At 42.0% G+C, this 27,819-nt stretch overlaps 1 protein-coding gene across 1 annotated transcript; it reads left to right on the forward strand.

Annotated features, from left to right (window-relative positions):
- The first annotated feature begins 55 nt into the window (after positions 1 to 55).
- On the forward strand, positions 56 to 27,745 carry LOC120572651 (NACHT, LRR and PYD domains-containing protein 12-like). Its single transcript, XM_039821969.1, is given in 14 exon segments — positions 56 to 138; positions 6,206 to 6,491; positions 7,385 to 7,414; positions 9,540 to 10,503; positions 10,505 to 11,404; positions 13,298 to 13,471; positions 14,811 to 14,984; positions 15,266 to 15,312; positions 21,835 to 22,444; positions 22,727 to 22,773; positions 23,621 to 23,643; positions 23,854 to 24,230; positions 24,513 to 24,559; positions 25,541 to 27,745. Coding segments are annotated over 13 exon segments (4,224 nt in total). The 5' UTR covers positions 56 to 138; positions 6,206 to 6,211; the 3' UTR covers positions 26,092 to 27,745.
- Positions 27,746 to 27,819: the final 74 nt, after the last annotated feature.

Below are 27,819 nucleotides of genomic sequence, written 5' to 3' on the forward strand. Positions count from 1 at the left end.
GGTTTGGATTTAAAGGTGTGAGGAAGTGATGAGAACAGACAGCAGCAGCGTCAGTGTCTGCAGACGGACGAGGAGGAGGAGGAGGACGTCTCTCTGACCTCATCTGGACGGGACTTTAAGAAGTGAGCAGCCTTACAGGTAACATTACACACCTTTGATGAAGAAACTCTGCTTTCGCTCCTTATATTTGGGGGATTCATAATACACTTCAAAACTGGTGTTTACTGTTTGTAGATCTGAATATTCTCTAAATTATTTACTATTTTTTCTGTGACTTGTGACTTTTTGGCCACAATGAGCCTTTATATGTTCAGTTGTGTCAGATTTAATCAATAGGAAACAAGTTAGATTTGTGTCCCTTCTGAGAAATGAGGAAGTGTCTTTCTGCTTCGACAGCCTGAATACTTTTTACTCTCTGACTCAAACTTGATCAGCTGTTTACTATCTGATAGCACTAAACTACACGCCCACAGCTGTTTGTAGTCTTTACCTGGAGACAAAGTTAGGAGACTCCATGTTGGTTGAGGCGAGGCCTGTGTTGTACTTCTGTGCATAGGCGTCGATTTCGGTGGGTACACGTACCTATCAGATTTCCTCATGAGTCATTTTTTACCCTCCACTTTTTTTGAAAACATGGAGCTCAATTTAGTTTAAAAAAAAACAAAGTTCATAACACATATAATTCTTGAGTGACAGACGCCAACATACAGTGCCTTGCGAAAGTATTCGGCCCCCTTGAACTTTTCGACCTTTTGCCACATTTCAGGCTTCAAACATAAAGATATAAAACTGTAATTTTTTGTGAAGAATCAACAACAAGTGGGACACAATCATGAAGTGGAACGAATTTATTGGATATTTCAAACGTTTTTAACAAACAAAAAACTGAAAAGCTGGCAAAATTATTCAGCACACCCTTAAGTTAATACTTTGGCGCACCCCCTTTTGCTGCCGATTACAGCTGTAAGTCCGTTGGGGTATGTCTCTATCAGTTTTGCACAATCGAGAGACTGACATTTTTGCCCATTCCTCCTTGCAAAACAGCTCAAGCTCAGTGGGTTGGATGAGAGCGTTTGTGAACAGCAGTTTTCAGTTCTTTCCACAGATTCCGATTGATTCAGGTCTGGATTTTGACTTGGCCATTCTAACACCTGGATATGTTTATTTGTGAACCATTTAATTGTAGATTTTGCTTTATGTTCTGGATCATTGTCTTGTTGGAAGACAAATCTCCATCCCAGTCTCAGGTCTTTGGAGACTCCATCAGGTTTTTCCCAGAATGGTCCTGTATTTGGCTCCATCCATCTTCCCATCAATTTTAACCACTTTCCTGCTCCCTGCTGAAGAAAAGCAGGCCCAAACCATGATGCTGCCACCACCATGTTTGACAGTGGGGATGGTGTGTTCAGGGGTGATGAGCTGTGTTGCTTTTATGCCAAACATAACGTTTTGCATTGTTGCCAAAAAGTTTGATTTGTGGTTTCATCTGACCAGAGCACCTTCTTCCACATGTTTGGTGTGTCTCCCAGGTGGCTTGTGGCAAACTTTAAACGACACTTTTATGGATATCTTTAAGAAATGGCTTTCTTCTTGCCACTCTTCCATAAAGGCCAGATTTGTGCAGTATACGACTGATTGTTGTCCTATGGACAGAGTCTCCCACCTCAGCTGTAGATCTCTGCAGTTCATCCAGAGTGATCATGGGCCTCTTGGCTGCATCTCTGATCAGTCTACTCCTTGTAACGAGCTGAAAGTTTAGAGGGAGTGGCCGGGTCGTGAGATTTGCAGTGGTCTGATACTCCTTCCATTTCAATATTATCGCTTGCACAGTGCTCCTTGGGATTTTTAAAGCTTGGGAAATATTTTTGTATCAAAATCCGGCTTTAAACTTCTCCACAACAGTATCTCGGACCAGCCTGGTGTGTTCCTTGTTCTTCATGATGCTTTCTGCGCTTTAAACGGACCTCTGAGACTATCACAGAGCAGGTGCATTTATACGGAGACTTGATTACACACAGGTGGATTCTATTTATCATCATTAGTCATTTAGGACAACATTGGATCATTCAGAGATCCTCACTGAACTTCTGGAGAGAGTTTGCTGCACTGAAAGTAAAGGGGCTGAATAATTTTGCATGTCCAATTTTTCAGTTTTTTATTTGTTAAAAAAAGTTTGAAATATCCAATAAATTTCGTTCCACTTCATGATTGTGTCCCACTTGTTGTTGATTCTTCACAAAAAAATTACAGTTTTATATCTTTATGTTTGAAGCCTGAAATGTGGCAAAAGGTCGAAAAGTTCAAGGGGGCCGAATACTTTTGCAAGGCACTGTATCTACAAAAATCTCTAGACCACGGGTGTGGAACTTATTTTCCCAGAGGGCCACACTGGAAAATATAATCACACCAGGGGCCATGACATGTAGAGTTTATTGACGTGCTTTTGTTACTGCATGTCACTTTTTTAAACGTTTTGGTAGCTTTTTTCAACATTTTTCCTTTTTGACACATATTTGTTGACATGAAGCCCTATATAGGCCATCATAGAATTTAGCAAATCAAGCAAAACAATGATAATTTTTTCACAGCCTGAATATGAAAACTCTTCTTCTGTTTCTGGGGGAATTTCTGAGTCTCAGAATCGGCAAATCTGCCAAATTCTGCTTTGAATGTCAGGTAACTGCAGTTTAAAAAAACACTGTCCTGCACAACTAGGTGGGCCAAAATTGATTGTGAACCCAAATTGATATATGAGCCGGATCTAAATCTGCAAGGAGCCAGATTGTGTGGTCTAGACCAAAAGGTCAAAGTGTGTTTTTAATGTTGGAAGTTGTGTTATATTGTGTAATGACTGGAGTTATCTGACTGTTTGTGCCTCCTGTTCTAGTTTGACTCAGTCAGTCTGCTCTCCAGTTCTGTGGAGATGGTGTGGGTAAAGGTCTCCATCTAGTGGACTGATAGCACAACTACAGCTCATCTGTGGCTCCTTAAATGTCACACTGTTATGGTTTTGTATTTTCTTCCTAAGTGCTAAGAAAAAAATGTCCCCACAACCTTTTTCTTAGGGCTGCACGATATGAGGGAAATATGTGACTACTTTGTTAGTATTCTGCTAAAATACAACACATTATTTGTTGAATAAGAAAGAAATTATTTAAGTTATTTCCAATATTCTTTTATTTAACAAGATTGAACGTTGATCTGAATACAAAAGGCATCAATTAAAAAGAAATGATTACATTTTAAAGTGCCGTTTTCTACTGAAAGTCTTTCAACTAACTCAAAAACACCCTGAGTGTAATATGACAGTCTTTCCAGATGTGTTTATCGTTGAAGTTATCGTGATGATAAAAAATTATATATTGTGCAGCCAAAGTTGTAATTGTGTTTTTAGTTTTTAAAGTGAATGATGTTGGCTATGGTTGGTTCTTGTTGTGGCGTCTTTACTGTAAACAAGCTCACAATCCACACAGTCCACTCCTTTTATAACAGACAAAATCACTCTTTTATTTTCATACAAATGGGAACAAACAACTTGAGACATCTGGCTGACCATTGACACTGTTTCAGCTTTAAACTTGTGTCTGGTTGACTTTTTTCGTTAGCTTCGTTAGTTTCCTCCCAGTCAGAGCTCACAGTTCTCCATGTCAAGCTAAGCACTCAGGCTACATCTACACTTCTCCGTTTGGGGTTGAAAACAAATATCTTTTGCTACGTTTACGCCTCGTATCCACACTACTACAACGTTTCTTAGCCCCTAAAATGGAGATATTTGGAAAACATGGTGCCCAAGTTTGTGTTTGAAAACCCTGGGCTTGTTTCGTAGTCAGGACGGACACAAATGGAGATCTTTGGAAATGGCGACACATGTCAGTCAGTCTTATCTGTTAGGCTTATGTTACACCTTTCCTAGTTTCAGGCTCCTAGAGCATGGTCGCATCATGATCTGTACACGTTCTAACAATGTTGTTGCTTTTCATATGTACCATTCAGAAGCCCTGCTGGATCAAGACAAGTCATTGTGGTTTTCTTAAACCTCCTGTGGATTTTAGATACAAAAACTGAAATATAATTTATTTCGCAGCATATTTCCTCATCTGTAAACTCTGATAAACTGAAACTGTTGCTGTAAAGTACCCTCTGCCAATTTAGTGGCTCTTATTTTGGCATTCTGTCCCTAAAAAAGTTTAAATTGAAAATCCAATCTGGATTTGGAAAACCGGAGCGCTTTAAAAAAATGAAGTTGAGACCCATGTTGGCTTCCTGATTGTTCCTTCCTGGTGTTATCGGTCCTGCAGTGTCCTTCCCTGATTCGTCACAGCCCTATCAAATGACCCTTTTCCAGAAGAACATCAACTTTGACTACAGATGGTTTTCCTGATCTTGTTGCTGTTGCTAGCAGCTGTTGTGCAGTTAAATTCTGCATTTATTAAAGTGCCCATATTATGAAAAATTTTCTGCGATTTGGGGTGTTATTTTGTGTCTCTAATGCATCCACATGCATACAAACTTTGAAACTTGAACTTTGTGACGTCACAAGCCGAAACGAGCTTGCTAACCGCAACCGTAAGCTTGTAGCATTAGTGTTAGCGTCAGCATGCTAACGCTAGCATGCAACCTCGTTCGCAATAGCAAAGCACTGCTACAACACACACAAGTTCACCATAATCTCCTAAAGAACTACTTCCATGTGCGCCCTGGTTTAGAAGAAGTCTCCCAGCTAATCCTGCCTTGTAACTGACTGAAGTTGGAGAAACAGCCTTTCTTTTACTGTCTATGGAGCTAGCTGACATGCTCTACATCTGAGTTACTGCGCATGTGTGAGTGCAATCAAAGATAGTACAGAAGAAGAAAAGAGGTCTCACTCTGTAGGTAAAACAGAAACCAGGTGAAAAGAGGATCAGCAGCAATGAGAGAGAGCTGTGCAGTACAACAAAAATATGGTGTTTTTTGATAATTAAACCATGTAAACCTATTCTGGTACAACCTTAAAATACAATTATGAACCTGAAAATGAGCATAATATGGGCGCTTTAACTCTGCTGCTGTCTACATGTTCTCAACAATACAAATATTACGCTCGTTCGAGATGAGCCAGATATGCACAGAATCGATCACCGGCGATCGGCGCCCAATGCATGCCGGTTAGATTTGTGTCCGACTTGATCCCAACTTGCTCTGACGTCATGCACACGTGGGCAACGATAATCTCACGAGACAAGGCGGCCGCAGTTCTGAGACGCAGGCAGCGCAGTTGCTTTTCACCAACTGCAAGAGACAGGCGGACGCAGGCGGACCCAGTGCATGCTGGGAAACCCCGGCCTCTCAGCTGATCAAACAGCTGATTGGTTCAGAATCGACTCAACATGATGACGTTTTATATAAACTTTTTAGCTGCTATTTGTCTGATTTAAAGGCTTATTCGGTACAGAACACATGTTGTGAGGCTGATAGTTATGTTTAAAAGTCAGAGAGACTAAATCTATTCAGATTATGAATCATCTACAGTGTGTTGTTAATTAAAATCAGCAACAGATTGCATGTAGCGCAGTCACAATAAAAACAACTGGAGACTGTGTCGGACCTGATGTATGGGTCTGATAACATTTTATTAAATCGGAATCGGACCACAGTGTTTCTGTCACTTCCTGTTCAGCCTGAAGGCTGCTGGAATCAGCTGGAAAACTGTCCGACTTGAGAGCGGACTTTTGTCACCGCCCCCAGCTGCTGCCGCCTGCTCTTGTCTATTTTACAGGCGAGGCGCAGTTCATCTCGAACGAGCCTATTATTTGAGTCATTTGCGACAATTCCTGTGTCCAGTGGCATTACCGACCTTACACTGTGTTTGATGTTGATGAGGCCTAAGGATCATTTTGTTTTTGTTAGAATGAGCACTTCATATCGACATAGGGAGAAGGTCTTCTTTACAAAGTCTGCCATGAGGGAAGAAGGAACTACTCTACTCACTTGGAGAAGGAAGGTTTAGAAGGTGTGGAGAAGGGAATTCAGTTGGTCGCAACCTGCAAACTCACCACTAGATCCTACACACTGGACCCACAGACCAACAGCAGGAGCTCTAACTGGCCAGACTCTGCACATTAATCCAACCAGCTCCTGTGTCGACCAATCAGAAATCCTGTTGCTGCTCTGAGAAATTTGTGTTACAGTTTTACTTCAGTTTGATAGAACTGTCTGATTTTTGCAGGAAACCATGATGACGACAGTGGACATTTTAAACACTCTGGAGGATTTAGGAGAAGATGAATTTAAGAAATTCAAATGGCATCTGTGGCAGCCAAACATCCTGGAAGGTTACCAAAGCATCAAAGTGTCCATGTTGGAGAAGAACACAGAAAGGCAGGACACAGTGGATGTGATGGTTAAAACCTATCAACTTCATGGAGCTCTAAAGGTGACCAAGAAGGTTTTAGAGATGATCAACAGGAATGATCTAGTGCAGAGTCTGCCAGACACCAGCTCAGAACCAGAAGGTCAGTCAACCTTTTTAATATGTATTTTCAGGCAGAAAGAATGAAGTGTGCTTTTGCATCACAGTGGCATAGTGTATGTAATTGGTTGACTGACTGTGAGGAGTATTTGCGTGTCTTTTAATTTAATTTAATCGTAACAGTACATCCTTGTACATCCTTGAGTGTTGTTGCTGTTTCTGACAGTAATTCATCAATGATAATTGATAAAAGGAACTCCCTCCTCATAGAGCAAAGGTAAGCTGCTGCATTCTCTGGTAAGTATGGAAGCCCTGAGTGACAATGTGTACATTTAAAGTTTGAAAAAATATAGTCCAAGTAAGTTAGTGACTCTAATGTGAAAGTGTTGACATATGAAAGCATCAAACATGCATTTTAGATGAAGGAGATGAGCAGATATCCAGTAGTTCCTCGTCCCCGTGTGCTCAGCGCCATTAAAGTGTATATACAGGAAGCAGGGAGTTTCTACCGGAAGGTATTGGAAACAAACACTGTGATTGGGTCGATAGTGAAAATAAATGATCTCCGTTTTTACTAGTGACCCCCTGGAACCACCCCCCCACACACACACACACACACAACACACACACACTTTGGGAACCACTGTCTTAAGATCACATAAGTAGCTCTAAAAGGAGTTCAACTATTGATTCCATTATGATACCAACAATCATAAACCACAGTGTGAGTAAGATATTTTCTGGTGATCAGCTGAATAACATGCATGAGCAAATTACAATAATTCATGCTTGTCACTTATTGAAGCTGAAGGATGAGAAACAGCCAACTATTTAGATTTGATGGAGTGAGTCTGAGAGAGAGGTGTGTGAATTTTAATGCTCATGAGATCAATCAAGTAAAACCAGTAATAATCACATTGTTTCTCTCTTTTTCAGTGGATTCCAGTGGTGATGAAGAAACTAAAGGTACATTAGGAAAGATTTTTAAAAGGGTTTGCTTTGTCAAGTGTGTGTAAAAATATTGTTAAAAAAGTCCATCTTAAATATTTAACTAGTTGATTATTTTCTAAAGCTACTGTACGTCAGATGTGCTGTGCAAAGCATTTTAATGCAAAGGGCCTTTCTATTAGATGCAAATAAAATCTGTACTAATTGGGAACAATAAAGCCACTTGGAATAGGTGGCTCAGTGTTAAGCGAACTGTTGTACAGTGATGAGCAGCTTCACAGCTTCCTCAGGTTTAACCCAAATTAATTTTATACATGTGTTGGGGACAAGCACTTGAGGTTAAACCAAATAGGCTTTCTCCAACAGAATTTGTATGATAAACAGACTTTGCATCTGTTTATCATACAAAGCAGCATTGACAGGATAAATTCAATTACATTTTATTTATAGTATCAAATCATTACAAGAGTTATATATCTTACATTCTAAAACCAGCCTCTGGAGACTGGACCAGCTGACTTCTCAATTGGCTGTTGAAACAGGAGACATCTGGGCTTTATATTTACAAATTGATGCACTCTATATCTACCAGAAAGGACAAGTCGGCTGTTAGTAAGATAAGATACTTGCAAAAATAATACTGAATAGCTTTCCAATTTATTCACATTCCTCTATAACACAAGCTGTCGAAAAGCTTAATCTTAATTTACAGAAATACAGTTAGCCTAAAACTAACATTTTAATATTTAAATACTTGCGGCTGATGCCTCATCAGGGTTTGACATAAGGAAGGGCCCGATGGCCCAGGTCCAGTAAAACAGCATATCGGGCAAGTTGATTGGCCAGTCGCTGGTCCGTTTGGACCTTCATCAGCTGTGGCAGCAACTCAAACCCAGCCAGACCGGAGATGCTGCCCACTCTCCTCCTTCACTGGGAGGGAAGGGGAGGGTGTGTTGGGGTGCGCTAATAATTACTATCTAGCTAAGTAAGCTTCCGAAGAGCTGCGTCCAGACACTTTTGGAAACTTTACAATAATTTCAAATTGAACGCGGAATATAGCCCAGCAAACACGGCTGGGAAGTAAACGCACTTGTTATCAGATGGCTTTTGTTTTGAATTAAATAATTTTGCTTTAAATATAAGATTTGTATATTTCATAATTGAAGAACAGTAATTAATATATATCAAAACCATATCCCAAACATTATCAGTGATTACTCTTTCTTAACCAAAGTACACAATATTGATTCATGATAACAATCATCCATACTAGGAGTTTACCTGGAGTGAGTGAAGGCATCAGTGAAACTGTAGCCATACTCTGGCCTTTCAACGTAAATTAAAACAAGCGTTACAGTAGAATATCTATGAATTATTAGATGGAAAATCCAACTAAATTGACTGAACTCATATTTGTAGATCAGAATAGTTTTTTTGTCTGTTGTTTGGATGAATCGTTACAATGTATATTTGATTAGTAAATTAAAAAGAATCCGTTTTCTTGGTTTGGCAGCACACAAATACTTTGTTGGTCATCCCACCAAACAGCATGTTTATGTTTTTTTACTGGCAGACAGCATTGACTAGAAGGAACCTTCAGGCAACACAAAGTCAATGGAAAACAGAGAATTATTTCCCCTCTGATGGGATTGGGAATTAAATGTGCTCGGTCTCTATTTAGTTCCACTCTTTACAGTCTTTGTATCGTCCGGGTTAGTGAACAACATTACAATCTTATTGCAACAGACATAATATGATAACATCTAACCTATGTCCTCAGATACTGATATTTCCTTCAACAATGTCACTAAATTCACCCCAACTAACTATGCTGCTAAACAGTTTATGATGTTGTAATTCTTTAGAATCAAAACTCAACTTCTGTGTTGTAATGTGTGGTTAAGGAGATATGATGCAATATGCATTATTTGGTTATGGCGGAAAGAAAATGGAAGCCATGGCCACTTCGAGGAGTCTTTGCAATGACTCCATTTCTAAAAATGTTTAGGGCCCCATTCTGCACAAGTGTCCCACATTCCATGCTTTTTTAAAAGAGTGAACATATTAACCAGGCTATAATGCTTCTACATCTGAGGACAAACAGGCTGATACTTTATATTTTTTATATTTGTGTTCAACACAGGGATGGTTCCAGAACCAAAGCCAGCACGGCACATCTCAAAATACCAAGAAACGATTCAGCCAAACTTCAAAGACCGTTACAAGGAACTACAAGAAGGGTTGACGGATGTGAAACAACTTCTGGATGAGATGTACACACATCTGACTGTCACAGCTGTGGGTGACGTACACATCAACACACAGCATGAGGTCAGGCAGATTGAGACAGTGAGGCCAGCAGATACAGAGACAATAATTAAACCTTGTGACATGTTCAAACACCCCTCTGGAAAAGACAGCTCCATAAGAACAGTGCTAACCAAGGGAATCGCAGGAATTGGAAAAACATTTCTTGTGCACAAGTTTGTGTTGGACTGGGCTGAAGGAAGAGCCAATCAAGATGTGCATCTCGTTTTCCCCTTCACCTTCCGCCAGCTGAATTCATGGAAGGGAGAGAAGGTATGTTTGGCAGACCTCATTCATGAATGTATCTGGGAGACCAAAGACATCAAGAAAGAAGCTCTTAATCACATCTTTGCAGCTCTGCAGTCAACAGGAAACACCAGCTTTGACAGGAGTGAATTCAAACTTCTGTTTGTTTTGGACGGACTGGATGAGAGCCGCCTTGATCTGGACTGCTCTACCAATAAAATCCATGCAGGTGAATTTGATGTGACAGTGCCGACTTCAGTGGGAGAGCTGCTGATGAACCTCATCAAGAAGAAACTGCTTCCCTCTGCTCGTCTTTGGATAACCACACGACCTGCAGCAGCCAATCAGATCCATTCTTATTTTGTAGACATCACAACAGAGGTCAGAGGGTTCTCCAACCCACAGAAGGAGGAGTACTTTAGAAAGAGAATAGCAGATGAGGAACAGGCCGGCAGAATCATCTCCCACATCAAGACATCACGAAGCCTCCACATCATGTGCCACATCCCAGTCTTCTGCTGGATCACTGCTACAGTTCTAGATAAAGTAATAAAAAAGAGAGGGAGGAGAGCTGCCCAATACCCTGACTGAGATGTATGCAGAATTCCTGCGGTTTCAGATTCATCAGACAAAGAAGTGTGACCCAAAAGAGTATGACTCAGAAAAGTGCATTCAGTACATTGAGTCATTAGCAAAACTGGCTTACTATCAGTTGGAAAAGGGCAACCTGATCTTCTATGAGAAAGATCTCAACAAGAGTGGCATTGATGTCAGTGGAGTCTCGGTGTGCTCAGGAGTGTTCACAGAGATCTTCAAAGAGGAAAGTCGGAGAAAGAATGACAAAAAAAAGATGTTTGTATTCATCCATCTGAGTGTTCAAGAGTTTCTGGCTGCTCTTCATGTAGAGAGGGCAGTCATTAAAAGAAAAAAGAATGTGATGTTTGGGCAAAGTTTGCGTGAAAAATGGCGAATGGTTTTCAGCAAAAGTTCTATGATGTCAAAGGTCCACAGGTTTGCTATTGACAAGGCCTTACAGAGTCCAAATGGACACCTCGACTTGTTCCTTCGCTTCCTCCTGGGTCTTTCACTGGAGACCAATCAGGACCTCCTCCAAGACCTGTCTACCAATACAGGAAGTAGCTCAGCGACCAATCAGAAAACAGTAGAGTACATCAAGAAGAAGATCAGTGAGGATCTGTCTCCAGAGAAAAGCATTAATCTCTTCCACTGTCTGAATGAACTGAATGATCGATCTCTAGTGGAGGAGATCCAACAGTCCCTGAGTTCAGGAAGTCTCTCCACAGATGAACTGTCTCCTGATCAGTGGTCAGCTCTGGTCTTCATCTTACTGTCATCAGAAGAAGATCCGGATGTGTTTGACCTGAGGAAATACTCTGCTTCAGAGGATGTTCTTCTGAGGCTGCTGCCAGTGGTCAAAGCCTCCAAAAAAGCTCTGTAAGTGCAACGATTACTGAAGATACTAACTGTATCAGATGTGTAGGGTTGTTCTCAAATAATGGATGTTTTAGTCAACTGATAGTCAAGATTTAGTCAACAAACTGATTACTTGATCAATTGAAAAACCTGGAAATTATTTATTCAGTTTCAATGTACCTCCACAGATGAATGCAGCCAAATGAAGAAAAAACGATCTGCCATTTTGTAGTTCATTTGAGGCTGAAATGAATTAGTGTGAATGATTGGGATCCAACAGATGTGACTATGTTTTTTGAAATGACCTTTAATAGTTTTCTGACTCCAATAATATACACAATACAAGACATACATTTGTTGTGTTTGAATCATTAACTCAGTCTGGACAACCGTAGACATGTGATGTGTTGTAGATGTGTAAGTCCTTTCAAATACAGATCAGAAGTGAAGCTGCTTTCTACTGCACTGAAGAGTCCACACTGTAAACTGGAGACTATCAGGTCAGGAATAATATAGCTTTAAAGAGTGATCCATTATATAAAATTTTATTTAGCTGATGCTTTTATCCAAACTGAATTACAGTGACTGTCATGTGCAGTCAACCATGTAGGGGAAACTAAGAAGAGCAAGAATCACATAGAAGTACATTAGCTTTAAATAAGCTAAGATACAACATGTAAGTGCAATTTCTTTTATAAAACATCATCTTCTTAGGTGCAGTTGGAGGAGATGTGTTTTTAGCCTGCGGTGGTGGATGTATAGACTTTTGGCTGTCCTGATGTCAAGGAGGAGTTCATTCCACGATTTAGGAGGCATGATAGCAAAACGTCTGGATTCCGTTGAGTGACTATAGGTGTCTCTCGCAGTGAGGGAGCAGCAAGCATATTGGCCATTGACAAGAGCCTTGACCAAAACCTGAGGGTCAGAAAAGGCCATATCCTTCTGAGGTTATGCAGCATTATCGGGTTGTTGCAGCAATGCTGGCAGTGAGGTAGAGTTGGCCGTTGAGTGCCACACTCATGTTCCCAGCAGTCCTGGTGGGGACTACCACAGAGATGTTGATCTGGGTGGAAGAGCCCTTCCCTGGAAGAAAAAGCAGCTCAGTCTTGTCAAGGCTGAGTTTCAACTGGTGTGTGGACATTCAATGAGAGAAGTCAGTCAGACAGGCAGATATACTTGCTGGTACTTGTGTTTCAGACTGTGGAAATGAGAGAATATGTCAGCTGTTATCTGCATAGTTGTGGAAGAAAAAAGCTGTGTGAGTGAAATCACAAGACGGAGCCTTGAAGGATCCCATTGTGAGTAGACAAAGTTCTGACACAGATTATCTCAAAGTTACCCAGTAGGTGTGGTGTTTGAGGTGAGATCTGAGTAGAGGGTGTGCAGAAACTGAGACACAGATCCTGAAGGGTGAAGATGAGGTTTTGGTAGTTCACTGTTTCAAATGCAGCAGAAAGGTCCGGAAGGATGACCACAGAAGGGAGAGGGGCTGCTCTAGCAGTTTTAAGCTTCTCAGTGACAGGAATGAGGGCAGTTTTAGTTGAGTGGCCTGCCTTTAAACAACAATTGTTGGGATCAAGAAGGTTGTTCTATTGAAGATGAGAAGAAAGTTTGTTGAAGATAGCATGTTTGAGTTTTTTGGAGAAAACGGAAGGAGAGAGACGAGTCTGTTGTTAACTTCAGACAGGTTGACTGTGGCTTTCTTTTGGAGAGGGGTCACTCTCGCTTCTTTGAGAGAGTCCAGGAAAGAGCCGGTTGAATAGGTGGTGATAATAAGATGAGTGAGAAAAGGGTGCCCAAATCTTTCACAATGTGTTGTCATTTTTCTTTTCCTGGTAGTTACCCAAATATAAGTGCAAGTCATATCAAATACAGATAAACATGTTTGCAGTCATGTTCTGTTCATATGTTTAGGCTGAGTGGCTGTAACCTGTCAGAGAGAAGCTGTGAAGCGCTGTCCTCAGTTCTCAGCTCAGAGTCCTCTCTTCTGAGAGAGCTGGACCTGAGTAACAACGACCTGCAGGATTCAGGAGGGAAGCTGCTTTCTACTGGAGTGAAGAGTCCACACTGTAAACTGGAGACTCTCAGGTCAGGATTCAGCTTCTGTTAAACAAATAACCATTTAAATTTTGCTTAATATAGAAGGTAATGTATATTTAAAAGATACCCAAAATCTTTCAGCCAATAGTTGTTTATTCCTAGCCCACAACTTCCATTTTTGGATTCAGTCTCACTACTCTCATCAGCACCTTCTTCAGCAGCAGCAGCATGCAGCTGTTTGCATCCAATAAGCTCTGATAAACCCACTGTACACTACCTGCCCTGCAGCCAACAGCAGACAGACCCATTTAGACACTAGCTGGTAAAGAAAGTTCAACATCTAGCAGCTTAGGAGCCATCATTTTTTCTTAAGGGTTCGTGGAGACTTTTTTAACCTCAAGACTCTGTATGAAACTCTGTGATTCACTCACCTATCATTCTCATTGCAGCTGGCTGCATCATAAAGATTTTTTGTGATCTTACAGATGTCTGCTATCTACCAGCCATGAGAAGAAAGTTTTAGGGTTACACCAACTTAAGTCAAATTACTTTGTCAGGTTTTATGCCAACTTTTAAATCCAGTATTTCCACCGACTCTTGCACTTTATTTTGCTCTTATTTTCGACTGCAGAAGTTTGTCGGTTGAGTGAGAGGTCAAAAATGAATTAATGCAGATTTAATCCAATCACTCCACTGGCTCCCTGTGCACTTTCACACTGATTTTAAAATTCTGTTATTTGTTTTTAAATGTCTGCATGGCCTGGCCCCCCAGTACCTGTCTAATCTGCTCGTGCCCTACACCCCCTCTCGTTTGCTCCGGTCGGCTGACCAGGCACTACTGGTTGTCCCCAAGACTAAACGTAAATCCAGAGGTGACCATGCGTTTGCCGTGGCAGCTCCGAGACTCTGGAATGAGCTGCCTTTGCACATCAGACTGACTGAGTCTCTTGCTGTTTTTAAATCTCGTCTTAAAACTCATTTATTTTCTTTGGCTTTTAACTCAGTTTGAGGGTTGACTTTGAGTTTTGTATTGCTGTATTTATTTTTATTGTTTTATTAATACTATGTTGTGCCTCTGCTGTATGTTATTGTTTATTCATAGAATGTGTTCAGCACTTTGGTCAACAGTGTTGTTTTTAAAGTGCTTTATAAATAAAGGTGGATTGGATTGGATTGTATTAAGACAAATTACTTTGTGTCTAATTCTGGTGGCATTTGACTGCATTTTAGCAACAATATATTTCAAAAAAGTGGACTGACGAGACAATTTAACATTTAGATAAAATTAGGAAATGTACACTGAAGAAGAAAGACATGATGGAAATTAATTCATTATTATTATTGTAAATTCAAGTCATTTTCAATGTGTGTGTGTGTGTGTGTCCAGTTTGTCAGGCTGTCTGATCACAGAGGAAGGCTGTACTTCTCTGGCCTCAGCGCTGAGATCCAACCCCTCCCATCTGAGAGTGCTGGACCTGAGCTACAATCATCCAGGAGACTCGGGAGTGAAGCTGCTTTCAGCTAGACGGGAGGATCCACACTGCAGACTGGACACTTTAAGGTATGAACAGACAGCAGAGCTCACTGTTTTTTCACAGTGTGTACCAGCAGCCCTGGTGATAATAGTGAAGACAGTAACTGAGTGATGAGAATCTTGTCCCTGCTGAGTTTCAACTCCTATTAATAACTTACATTCTTATTGGAGCACTTTGAGGATGTCTTGATTATGTTGATGTTCAGAGTTAAGCTTTAACCTTAGACACATGAGATGGTTGATATATGTTGAAGATGAGACATGAAGAGGTTTCTGAAGGTTCATTCTGACTTTGTTTCTTCCTCCAGGCTGGATCATGGTGGAGAGCAGAGGCTGAAACCTGGTCTGAGGAAGTGTGAGTATGCTTTCACTTTGATTCCTGAAAACAATCCTCAACATCTTACAGTAGGATTAGTGTTGTGTTAGCATTTATTTTCGATTGCTAACCAGCATCAGTTAAAACGGAAGTCACATTGTCAATATTATTCACACAGAGAAACAGAAGTCATAAACTGCAGATCATTTTTCATTGCTTTAATTCAATTCAATTCAATTTTATTTATAGTATCAAATCATAACATAGGTTATCTCGAGACACTTTACAGATAGAGTAGGTCTAGACCACACTCTATAATTTACAAAGCAACCAACAATTCCAACAATTACAGTAATTCCCTCAAGAGGAAGCAGTGCGACAGTGGCGAGGAAAAACTCCCTCTTGGGAAGAAACCTCGGACAGACCCAGGCTCTTGGTAGGCGGTGTCTGACGGGCCGGTTGGGGGTGTGATGAACAGTGGCGATAATAGTCACATTAATAATAGAACAGTGATTGGATGTAGCGGGAAGCTGTAGGGTTCAGCAGGACGCAGCAGGGCACCATTGAGCTCAACAAGGAGTGCAGCAGGACCACGGCGACAGCTGGAACCAGGATAAATGCAGTCAATGACCACATTTTCCAAAATCCTTGAACTCTTTTCTCATGCAGACTCCACCACTATGGAGGAAATATTTATTCATAATTCAAATTGAAAGTCCGAAGAGAAATTGAAAGTCCAATGAGAAAACGAAGCGAGATCAAATTAAAAATATTATTATTTTTTTTATTTTCCATTTGGCTTATCCATTTGTATTTAATATTTGGGTTTTGAATTTCAATTTAACATTGGATTTTCATTTGGATTTAATATTTGGCTTTTGAATTTCCATTTAACATTGGCTTTTCATTTGGACTTGACACATATCAATGTAAATGAGGAGGCGTGGCCCAAAGGCTGGTGGGGGTCTGAAAGGAAAGGGGTGCAGAGGCACCTTATGACCAGCAGGGGGAGCTGACTGCTGGGGAGCATCTATCTGCAGCTTCACCACCAGGCTGGTTATCCTGTTTCACATGATAGAAACTGATGATGTAAGCTAAACACAAATGACATTTCATGCAACAAAAGTGAAGTTTTCATGTAGTTACTGTAATTGGGCCTGTGTTAGTGAGGACTAGATTAGGACTGTATTTAAAGCTGATTCTGGTTTCCAACTTTGCCCAAGGTGTGTCTGTTTAAAACATGGACTCAGACAACTTCTCTCTTTTGATGTTATATTTATTTAAGCAACAGTAGAAACATGGGTGTGTGCAGCTCTGCTACGGGTGTTTGTGTGTGGTCAGATCTCGAGGACGCACACACACACAATCTCAACCAGATAGTCATCGTCTGAACTGCCACCTCTCCTTTTTCTTTCTCTCACTTTTTCTCCGGGTGGTGCGTGCGGTGTGAGGTGCGTGTCCGCGCTATTCTCCAACATGTACTCACAACAATCACTCCTGATTGACGGCGTTTTGTTCAGCCCGTGTACTTTTTCGTTATTTGATTTCCGATTTTGGAACGATATCCAAATTTGAAAAATGGGTCATTTTAAACCTTGTTAATATTGATGACAATATGTTCAAATGGAAAACGAGCCATATTTCAAGAAATCAACTTGTCCATGATTCTAGTGAGAGACTTCCAGCTGACATCGGTGTCTGTGAACATCACTGGCGGCCAGCAGCTTTCTGTCCCGTCAGACGGAAGCTTCTGACAACATCGGAGAAAATGTGCAGTTGGCCATCAACGTTTGTAAAACTGCCCATATTCAAACTCTACACATTTAATTGCTTGCATAAAAAAAGTGTCAGAAGTGAATTTAGTGGTGAAACAGCAGATGGAAATTATAAAAAAGCAATCGATTCTATAATCTAGATCGGGAGTTTGCCGTGTAGCAGCAGCAAACAACTGGAAACTTTTTACAATTTTCATCTGCTATTTCACCACTAAATTCACTTCTGACACTTTTTTATGAGATAAATTAACTGTGTAGAGTTTGAATATGGGCAGTTCATGACTGAACCACAAGAATATTCAACATTTGCCACTTTCTTGCAATTTTCTTTCTGTAGCCAGCACCAAAAATAAAAGCGCCCCGTGGAGGATCCTCCACTGCAGGTCTCCAGACCTCTTGTTCAGTGGAGGCTTGTACAAGACTCTCCACACTGGTTTCCTGTCTTTCAACAGTCTTTCCTTCCACACCATGTCCTTCCTCTCACTCAGCTTCTTATTGTGAGTGGCCAGAACACAGTTTCTATACAAACCTTTCCCAGTTTGCTTATGGAAATCAGCTACAGTACGTGACGTATGTTGTGCTAGTGAGTCAGTGTTGTTAAATAAAAAAAACAATGTCTGGAAAAGGGTCTCCGGAAACGGGGATTTCTGTCCCATTAAAATAGTCCCGCAGCATCTCGGTTTCCCCACTGTCCAGTCTGTTAATAAAAAACTGAAAGATAGGCCACTGCCTCAGGACAGCACTGTGTTCAGGAAACCAGGACCCGCAGCCTCTACGACTCCAACAACAACGTGGTCACTCCAGCTCTCATTAGCCTCTCAGTAAGTCCCGGTCTGCTGCCATCCTTTAGATCCAGCCGGGCCCCCCACACCACAGGCTCCTCCAGGAGCCAGAACAGAGATGCTGCAGGTTCTAGTCTGGTCCATTTAAAATGTGTCCATGCTTTAAAAAGTCCTTGATAAAAAAAGGCAAGTTACACAACGAGATACAACCACAGTCCACTAAAAACAATGAGGCATCAAGTCCCAGACCTGCAACCCCCCTTAAAATGGTGCTAGCTACTGGCCTCCAGACAACATCATTTTCATATAAAAACCTTTGTATAAACTGTAATCTAAAAGCAGCTGTCCAGCTCTCCAAGTCCACCAAACCCTGCCCTACCTCCTCTTTTGGCAGATATAAAACACATTTGGGAACCCAGTGCATCATGTCCCAAAAAAACTTTAAAATTATTGACTGTATGGTTTTAAAAAGACCAGCAGGGGGTTCCATACATTTTAATTTGTGCCAGAGGCTGAATGCCACCAGATTATTTATGATTAGCACCTTTCCTCTGTAAGACATATGTGGAAGCAGCCACCTCCATTTTCCCAACTTCCCCTCGACTTTTTCAATGACTCCTTTCCAGTTTCTATCCGTGGTTCTCTGGTCCCCCAGATAAACCCCTAGGTACTTTAACCCCCCCCCCCCTTCTTCCAGATCAACCCACCAGGAAGTTGAGGGAGGCCTCCAGCCCAGCTCCCCACAGCCAAGGCTTCACTCTTGGCCCAGTTTACTTTGGCAGCAGAAATTTCCTGAAACGTCTGAACAATACGTCCTAAACTATCCACATCTTGTTGGTTTTTACTTAAAACTATGATGTCGTCTGCATAGGCTGATACAGTAAAATGTGTGGTAAAACCAGGTAAAAACAGGCCATTGATGCCAGAGCGGACATTATGCAGCATGGGTTCAATGGATAAGGCGTATAACATCCCTGACATTGAGCAGCCCTGTCTTATCCCCCTGGTTACTTTGAAGGGTTTACACAAACCCCCATTAATCTTCAGCACACTCTCAATGTTCTCGTACATTACCTTTATCTTGGCGATGAAACCAGGGCTAAGGCTGAACCTCTCCAGAACTTTCCACAGGTAACGGTGCTCAACCCGGTCAAACGCCTTTTCCTGGTCCAATGAAACCAGACCAGTATCTACACCCAATGAACCAGAGAATATCAAAATATCCCGAATTAGTGACACATTGTCAACAATGGACCTGCCGGGCACACAGTATGTTTGGGTCTTGTGGATGACCCGATCCAACACCAGCTTCAGCCTGGATGCCAGGACTTTGGACAGCATCTTGTAATCAGCACACAGCAGAGAGACTGGCCTCCAGTTCTTTATGTCCTGCAAGTCCCATTTCTTTGGAAGGAGGGTCAGCACAGCCCTCCTGCAACTCTGTGGAAGGGAGCAACCATCAAAACTTTCCTTAAAAACATCTAAAATGTCATTTCGTCCCAGAAAGTTTTGTAAAACTCTGGAGGGAGACTGTGGAGGTGTGGAGGGAGTGTGGGGAGGAGCTGGTGGCCCAGGTGAGCAGGCAGGGAGGGACTGATTGTTACAGCTGCAGCGAGTTGTCTAATCATGCTCTCCCTTTAAAGCAGTAGTGAGCCGGAGCAAGCTTTTAATGGCCGACTGTGAGAGAGGAGACGTGGACACTGTGTGGTGGGCTGGACAGCGGAAGTTTTGCCCTAGCGACCAAGAACCTCGGGCCAAGTGGGAGCGAGGGAGCTCCAGACGGATTGTGGGACAATTCATTGCTGATGCGATCACCAAATAAAGAGCTGTGGCAAATATTCCTCCTTGTGTATTTGTGGTTATATGTGAACAGAGGTCTACAGCAGTGGAGCTGCTAAAGAGACCATCAATCCCAGGGGCCTTTCCCCCCTGCATGCTTTGTAGAGCTCTAAAAACCTCTTCCTCCATCAGGGGCCCCTCCAGCTCCTCATTGTCATCCCCAGAAACTGTGGGCAGGTCCCTGCAGAACATGGTGAAAGCCTCGTTGTCCTCTATGTACTCTGTGCTGTAGAGGTCAGAGTAGAAGCCCACAGCTCTCTCTCTGATTTGTGAAGCTGTTGTTAACGGCTGTCCTCCTGCTAATCTCAGAGAATGAATCATCCTGCTCTGTCCATTCTTCTTCTCCAAACTAAAAAAGAACTTAGACGGAGAGTCCATTAAAGCAGCAGTCTGAAAACGGGACCGGATCAGTGCCCCCTGTGCTTTCATGCCCAGCAGGTCTGCCAAGATGGCTTTTTTAGACTTGAGGTCTTCAAAACAGCCTTGATTTCCTGTGGACTCTGCAGAACTCTGCATGTCCACTATAGATATCTCCAGATCGTTCATAGACTTGGCAATGTCTCGAGAAACCTTGAGAGTGTACTGCTGACAAAGCTGCCTGATTTCAACCTTACCAATGTCCCACCACTGCCTCAGTGAAATAAAATCTCTCCTTCTGTCCCTAAAACCTTTTCAAAAAAAAATTAAAACATCCCTAAAATGTGCATGTAAAAGCAAAGCCATGTTAAAATGCCAATATGCTGATCTGGGTTTTATATTGGCAATGTAAACATCACAATACAATTTTTATTTCCTTTTTCTTTTTCTTCACCCACAACACTTTTCTCTGCCTCACACACACTTCCATCACCCTCCCCTCCCACTTCTTTCACACAAACACCTGGTGTATTTACAATACTCACCCCATGCGTCTGGTCGGACACCGCATCACCACACCTCTGTGCAGCACGCGGAGTGGGCATCGGCCGCTCGGACGCGGCAGCCGGCGCCGAGGCAGCAGCCCCCCCCGGGGGAGTGGGGGGCGGCAGGCCCTCACCATGTGTCCCACCTCTCCACAACCAAAACATTTCATCTCTGATGACGTTGCAAAAATCACGTATTCATAATCATCTACTTTAACATGGAACCGGAGGTTTAACTCCTCGTCCCGATGGTTCAGTATCATATACAGCTGTCTACGGTGAGACACCATGTGTTTCAGCAACGGAGATTTACATCCAGACAGGATCTTTTTAACGGCAGAGACTATCTTCCCGTGTCTGGACAACTGTCTGCTGAGGAAGCCATCAGAGATGAAAGGTGGGACATTGGACAGGACTACCTTGGTGGCTCGTTGTGTCAGTGGTAGTACCTGAACAAACATTTTGTTCTCGGTGATGCCCGCCTCGATGACTTGATTCACTTTCTCCTCCCAGTCCAGGAAGATGACAGAATGCTGCACGGAAAACTAGGACAGATCTTAATGCCATGTTTCCTGGTGAGCGTAGAGAACCCCTCTCCATTCACCATGGCGGCTGCACACGCCGACCAGCAAGACGCCGGCGGGAGACAAAAAACACCCAAATAACCCAAACTAACCACCAAAAAAATTACAAAATAAAGATAAAGTGACCTATAGCGTTAAACTAACCAAAACTAAATGTAATTATCAACAAAAGAAAAAAGAAAAGTAAGGAAAACCTACAAATCGCTGCAGATCACTCACACACGCTCTCAACTCAGAGAGAGAGAGAGAGAGAGAAAGAGATTGAGAGTGAGAGAGAGAGATTGAGAGAGAGACAGAGAGAGAGATAGAGAGAGACAGAGAGAGAGAGAGAGAGAGAGAGAGAGAGACAGAGACATAGAGAGAGAGAGAGTGAGAGAGAGAGGTTGTGTCCTATGATGTTAACTAATGTAATATTTCAGCATAGGTGTTCATTTCCATCCAGGTTTAGTAGCTTGATGGTTAGAGATGAGACTATAAAGAGAGTTAAAGAGATGTGTGAACATTGTGAAGTTCTGATCTAATTAACAATCAGTTAGAGATGAGACTATAAAGAGAGTTAAAGTGATGGGTGAACATTGTGAAGTTCTGATCTAATTAACAGTCAGTCTGTAAATAAATCTACCCTCAGCTGTGTTAGATGATAATCTGCTGCTGTGTTGTGTCTCCTTCTCTCCGTCAGGGGCCTGTCAACTCACACTGGACACAAACACAGTGAACAGACAACTCAAACTGACTGACAACAGAAGGACAGTGACATGGGTGTTGGAGGATCAGCCATATCCTGATCATCCAGAGAGGTTTGACAACTATCCTCAGCTGCTGTGTAGAGATGGTCTGACTGGTCGCTGTTACTGGGAGGTAGAGAGGAGAGGAGAGGTTAATATATCAGTGAGTTACAGAGGAATCAGGAGGAAAGGAGACAGTGATGACTGTGTGTTTGGATGTAATGATCAGTCCTGGAGTCTGATCTACTCTGATGATGAAGGTTACTCTGTCTATCACAATAACAGAGGAACATTCACCTCCTCCTCCTCTGTCTCTGATAGAGTAGCAGTGTATGTGGACTGTCCTGCTGGCTCTCTGTCCTTCTACACAGTCTCCTCTGACTCACTGATCCACCTCCACACCTTCAACACCACATTCACTCAGCCTCTCTATCCTGGGTTCTGGGTAGGGTCTGGTTCCTCAGTGTCTCTGTGTCCTCTGAGCTACAATCATCCAGGAGACTCAGGAGAGAAGCTTCTTTCAGCTAGACGGGAGGATCTACACTGCAGACTGGACACTCTAAGGTATGAACAGACAGCAGAGCTCACTGTTGGTTCACAGTGTGTAGAAGCAGCCCTGGTGATAACAGTGAAGACAGTAACTGATGTGCTGAGAATCTCGTACCCGCTGAGTCTCAACTCCTATTAATAAGTTACATTCTTTTTGGAGGACTTTGAGGACATCTCGATTATGTTGATGTTCAGAGTTAACCTTTGACCTTAGAAACATGAGATGTTTGATATATTTTGAAGATGAGAGATGAGGATGCTTCTGAAGGTTCATTCTGACTTTGTATCTTCCTCCAGGCTGGATCATTGTGGAGAGCAGAGGCTGAAACCTGGTCTGAGGAAATGTGAGTGTGCTTTTACTTTGATTCATAAAAACAAGGCTCAACATCTTCCAGTAGGATTAGTGTTGTGTTAGTATTTCTTTTTGATTGCTAACAAGCATCAGTTAAAACGGAAGTCACATTGTCAAAACTATTCACACAGAGAAACAGAAGTCACAAACTGTGGATCATTTTTCATTGCTTTAACACAAAATACAGTCAATGACCACATTTTCCAAAATCCTTGAACTCTTTTCTCATGCAGACTCCACCACAAGCAGAACACTTTATTTCTGCAGCACATTGTTCAAATGCTAAGACTTGTAATTGTTATTTTGTATTTACTTTTCATTGACAGCTTGAGTTGATTTGTTATTGAATGTATGGTTATGTCATGTGTTAACTATGTTTAAAATCCATATTCAATCTGGTATACTGTATGTATTAGTAATAGAGAATAGGGAGACACAGAGAGAGAAAGACAGACAGGGAAAGAGAGAGAGACAGACAGACAGAGACACAGAGAGAGAAAGAGAGAGAGAGAGAGAGAGAGAGAGAGAGAGAGAGAGAGGTTGTATAGTATGATGGTTTACTAATGTACCATTTCAGCAGAGGTGATAATTTCCATCCAGGTTTAGTAGCTTGACAGATATAGATATGAGACTATAAAGAGAGGGACAGAGATGTGTGAACATTGTGAATTTCTGATCTAATTAACAGTCAGTTAGAGATGAGACTATAAGGAGAGGTAAAGAGATGTGTGAACATTGTGAACTTCTGATCTAATTAACAGTCAGTCTGTTAATAAATCAAACATCAGCTGTGTTAGATGATAACCTTCTGCTGTGTTGTGTCTCCTTCTCTCCGTCAGATTCCTGTCACCTCACACTGGACACAAACACAGTGCACAGAAACCTCAAACTGTCTGACAACAACAGGACAGTGACATGGGTGTTGGAGGATCAGCCATATCCTGATCATCCAGAGAGGTTTGACAACTATCCTCAGCTGCTGTGTAGAGATGGTCTGACTGGTCGCTGTTACTGGGAGGTTGAGAGGAGAGGGGAGGTTTCTATATCAGTGAGTTACAGAGGAATCAGGAGGAAAGGAGACAATGATGACTGTGTGTTTGGTAGTAATGATCAGTCCTGGAGTCTGATCTACTCTGATGATGAAGGTTACTCTGTTTGTCACAATAACAGAGGAACATCCATCTCCTCCTTCTCTGTCTCTGATAGAGTAGCTGTGTATGTGGACTGTCCTGCTGGCTCTCTGTCCTTCTACACAGCCTCCTCTGACTCACTGATCCACCTCCACACCTTCAACACCACATTCACTCAGCCTCTCTATCCTGGGTTCTGGGTGGGGTATGGTTCCTCAGTGTCTCTGTGTCCTCTGAGCTACAATCATCCAGGAGACTCGGGAGAGAAGCTGCTTTCAGCTAGACGGGAGGATCCACACTGCAGACTGGACACTGTAAGGTATGAACAGACAGCAGAGCTCACTGTTGGTTCACAGTGTGTACCAGCAGCCCTGGTGATAACAGTGAAGACGGTTACTGATGTGCTGAGTATTTCATCCCAGCTGAGACTCAACTCCTACTAATAACTTACATTCTTATTGGAGCACTTTGAGGACATCTCGATTATGTTGATGGTCAGAGTTAATCTTTTACCTTGGAAACATGAGATGTTTGAGATATTTTGAAGATGAGAGATGGGAAAACTTCTGAAGGTTCATTCTGACTTTGTTTCTTCCTCCAGGCTGGATCATGGTGGAGAGCAGAGGCTGAAACCTGGTCTGAGGAAATGTGAGTATGCTTTCACTTTGTTTCATAAAACAAGGCTCAACATCTTACAGTAGGAATACTATTGTGTTAGTGTTTCTTTTTTATTGCTATGCAGCACATTGTTCAAATTCTAAGACTTGTAAATGTTATTTTTTATTTACTTTTCATTGACAGCATAAGTTGATTTGTTATTGAATGTATGGTTATGTCATGTGTTAACTGTGTTTAATGTCCATATTCAATCTGGTATACTGTATGTATTATTAATAGATAAGAGAGAGACACAGAAAGAGAAAGATAGACAGACAGACAGAGAGAGAAAGAGAGAAAGAGAGAAAGAGAACAGAGAGACAGAGAGAGAAAGAGAGAGAGACAGAGACAGACAGAGAAAGAGAGACAAACAGACCAAGTGAGACAGAGAGAGAAAGACAGAGAGACAGAGAGAGAGAGACATAGAGGGAGAGAGAGACAGAGAGAGACAGACAGAGACACACAGAGAGAGAGAGACAGACAGAGACAGAGAGACAGACAGAGACACAGCGAGCCATAGAGAGAGAGACAGAGAGAGATAGAAAGAGAGAGAGAGATAGAGAGAGACAGAAGGGGGACAGACAGAGAGAGAGAGAGAGAGAGAGACAGATAGACAGAGAGAGAGAGACCGAGAGAGAGAGACAGACAGAGACAGAGAGACAGACAGAGACACAGCGAGCCATAGAGAGAAAGACAGAGAGAGATAGAAAGAGAGAGAGAGACAGAGAGAGACAGAGGCAGAGAGACAGAGAGAGAGAGGTTGGTTAACTAATGTAACATTTCAGCAGAGGTGATCATTTCCATCCAGGTTTAGTAGCTTGACGGTTAGAGATGAGACTATAAAGAGAGGTAAAGAGATGTGTGAACATTGTGAAGTTCTGATCTAATTAACAGTCAGTCTGTTAATAAATCAACCATCAGCTGTGTTATATGATAATCTGCTGCTGTGTTGTGTCTCCTTCTCTCTGTCAGATTCCTGTCAACTCACACTGGACACAAAGACAGTGCACAGACAACTCAAACTGTCTGACAACAACAGGAAGGTGACATTAGTGAAGGAGGATCAGCCATATCCTGATCATCCAGAGAGGTTTGACCACTATCCTCAGCTGCTGTGTAGAGATGGTCTGACTGGTCGCTGTTACTGGGAGGTTGAGAGGAGAGGAAGGGTTCATATAGCAGTGAGTTACAGAGGAATCAGCAGGAGAGGACACAGTAGAGACTGTAGGTTTGGACGTAATGATCAGTCCTGGAGTCTGATCTGCTCTGATGATGGTTACTCTGTCCGTCACAATAACAGAGAAACACCCATCTCCTCCTCCTCTGTCTCTGGTAGAGTAGCAGTGTATGTGGACTGTCCTGCTGGCTATCTGTCCTTCTACACATTCTCCTCTGACTCACTGATCCACCTCCACACCTTCAACACCACATTCACTCAGCCTCTCTATCCTGGGTTTGGGTTCTGGGAGCCTTGGTTTGGGTTTGGGTCTACTGGTGACTCAGTGTCTCTGTGTCCTCTGTAGGACGGAGAGTCTCCTCCTGTTTCTCACAGCTGATCAGTTGAGTCTGTACAGGATCACACTTACAGACATATTGGTGATGAGAACAACTACAACACTACATTTCTAAACTTTACCACTGGCCATCATCTCTCCAGTCAAACAGCGTCTGTGTACACAAACAATTTTCTCAACAGCCAAGTCTCATGTTGGGTCTTAGTGATTTAAAAATATACGGTCTTTGTTCTCATCGCCATGGAGACAGAGATGCTCTAACCATCAGAAGTATTTATTCTTATATTAATAAATATATATATATATAAGTTTATATGAATATGTATCTCACCAAGGCCGGATTTACCACCGGGCCGATTGGGCCGGTGCCCGGGGGCCTCCGACCTCTAGGGGGCCTCAAACACTAACACTTTGTGGCCTCATCCTTTTCTTTTTTCTTTTTTTTCTATTTTACATTAAATTAAAATAAAATGAATTAATTAGTGTTTGTTTGTGTGTATGTGTGTTAACAATAATTTAGTTGCACACAAAAAAGTATCAAGATCAGTTTTTTTGCTGTGTCGGCTGTGTCTGATGACTACGAGTCAGGTTACCACGGAAACTGTTGATAGCGGCAAGACAGGCGGTGGAGGATAGAGTAAGAGAAAGAGAGTAGAGGACATCGAAAAAATAAACAACATGGAGAAAAAAAACGATGGAGCGGTGTAACCACAAAACAGAAAGCTAAAAGGGAGAAGGATAGCAGAGAGGATTTAATTAGGAGTAATATTCCAACCATCCCCACTTTTTTCAAAAGTCTTCTCACCGCTAATAAAGAGCCTGGCGGCACCTGCAGTGATGCTAGCGATGAGGAGTTTAGCACAACATCCGGTCTTGCTATTTCAGATGAACAATTAGAACAACATCATCACTTTGAGCATCAGCACCAGGACACGACAGAGAACCACAGCCCGGCTGGAGTGACAGACACCTGTTTAAATGCCCCCCACAGTCTCCGACTCCGCAGGCGCTTCGGAAGGCGGCAGAGACTGTTTGAGACAGTTTGAGAGTTTGACAGCCTCAAAATGTAGGTCTATCTACTACTTTTTCCACTTATTAAAAACCCTGATTATTATAGATACCCCGATTGGCTCCAAAGCCTTCAGAATCTGCGTCCACCGACCCACCTAAATAAGTATTTTTTTGTGATTTAGCTAGAGCCCAGCACCTCTGCTCTGTCCCCATATATGTTGCTTTTTAAATCATGTAACGTTGTTGTATTAATAGAAATTAATTAGTTCATTTTTATGACCAGAAACACGGTCTAGGCTTATCAATGCATCATATGTGGGACTTATTGTCTAGTTGAGGGTACTTTCACGTCATATTTTAAAAGTAGCCTATATGTTTTGTCTTTTTCCATCAGTTCACTGCAGAGAATCTGTGAAGTATAGATTAGTTGTTTTTAATATATTTAGAACCTTCTGCTGATTAAATCACTTAGGCTTATTCACAAGATGTTATTATGTTTTTTTATTATTTGAATGTTATTACAGTATGTTGGTCTTACCAGTGAAGAATTAGTTTGCTGTGTAAGACAAAACATTAAGGGCATGTATCATTGCAATGTGGTCATTCATAGCAGACAATCGGACAGCAATCAGGCATGTCTGCAACGCCAAAATCACCTAACTGTAAGTCTACATATTTAATATGGGTTTTGTCACCAACAAATATAATAATTTCTGCAGATAATGT

This window comes from Perca fluviatilis, chromosome 14 (genome assembly GCF_010015445.1).
Source record: "Perca fluviatilis chromosome 14, GENO_Pfluv_1.0, whole genome shotgun sequence".
NCBI classification, from domain to species: domain Eukaryota; kingdom Metazoa; phylum Chordata; class Actinopteri; order Perciformes; family Percidae; genus Perca; species Perca fluviatilis.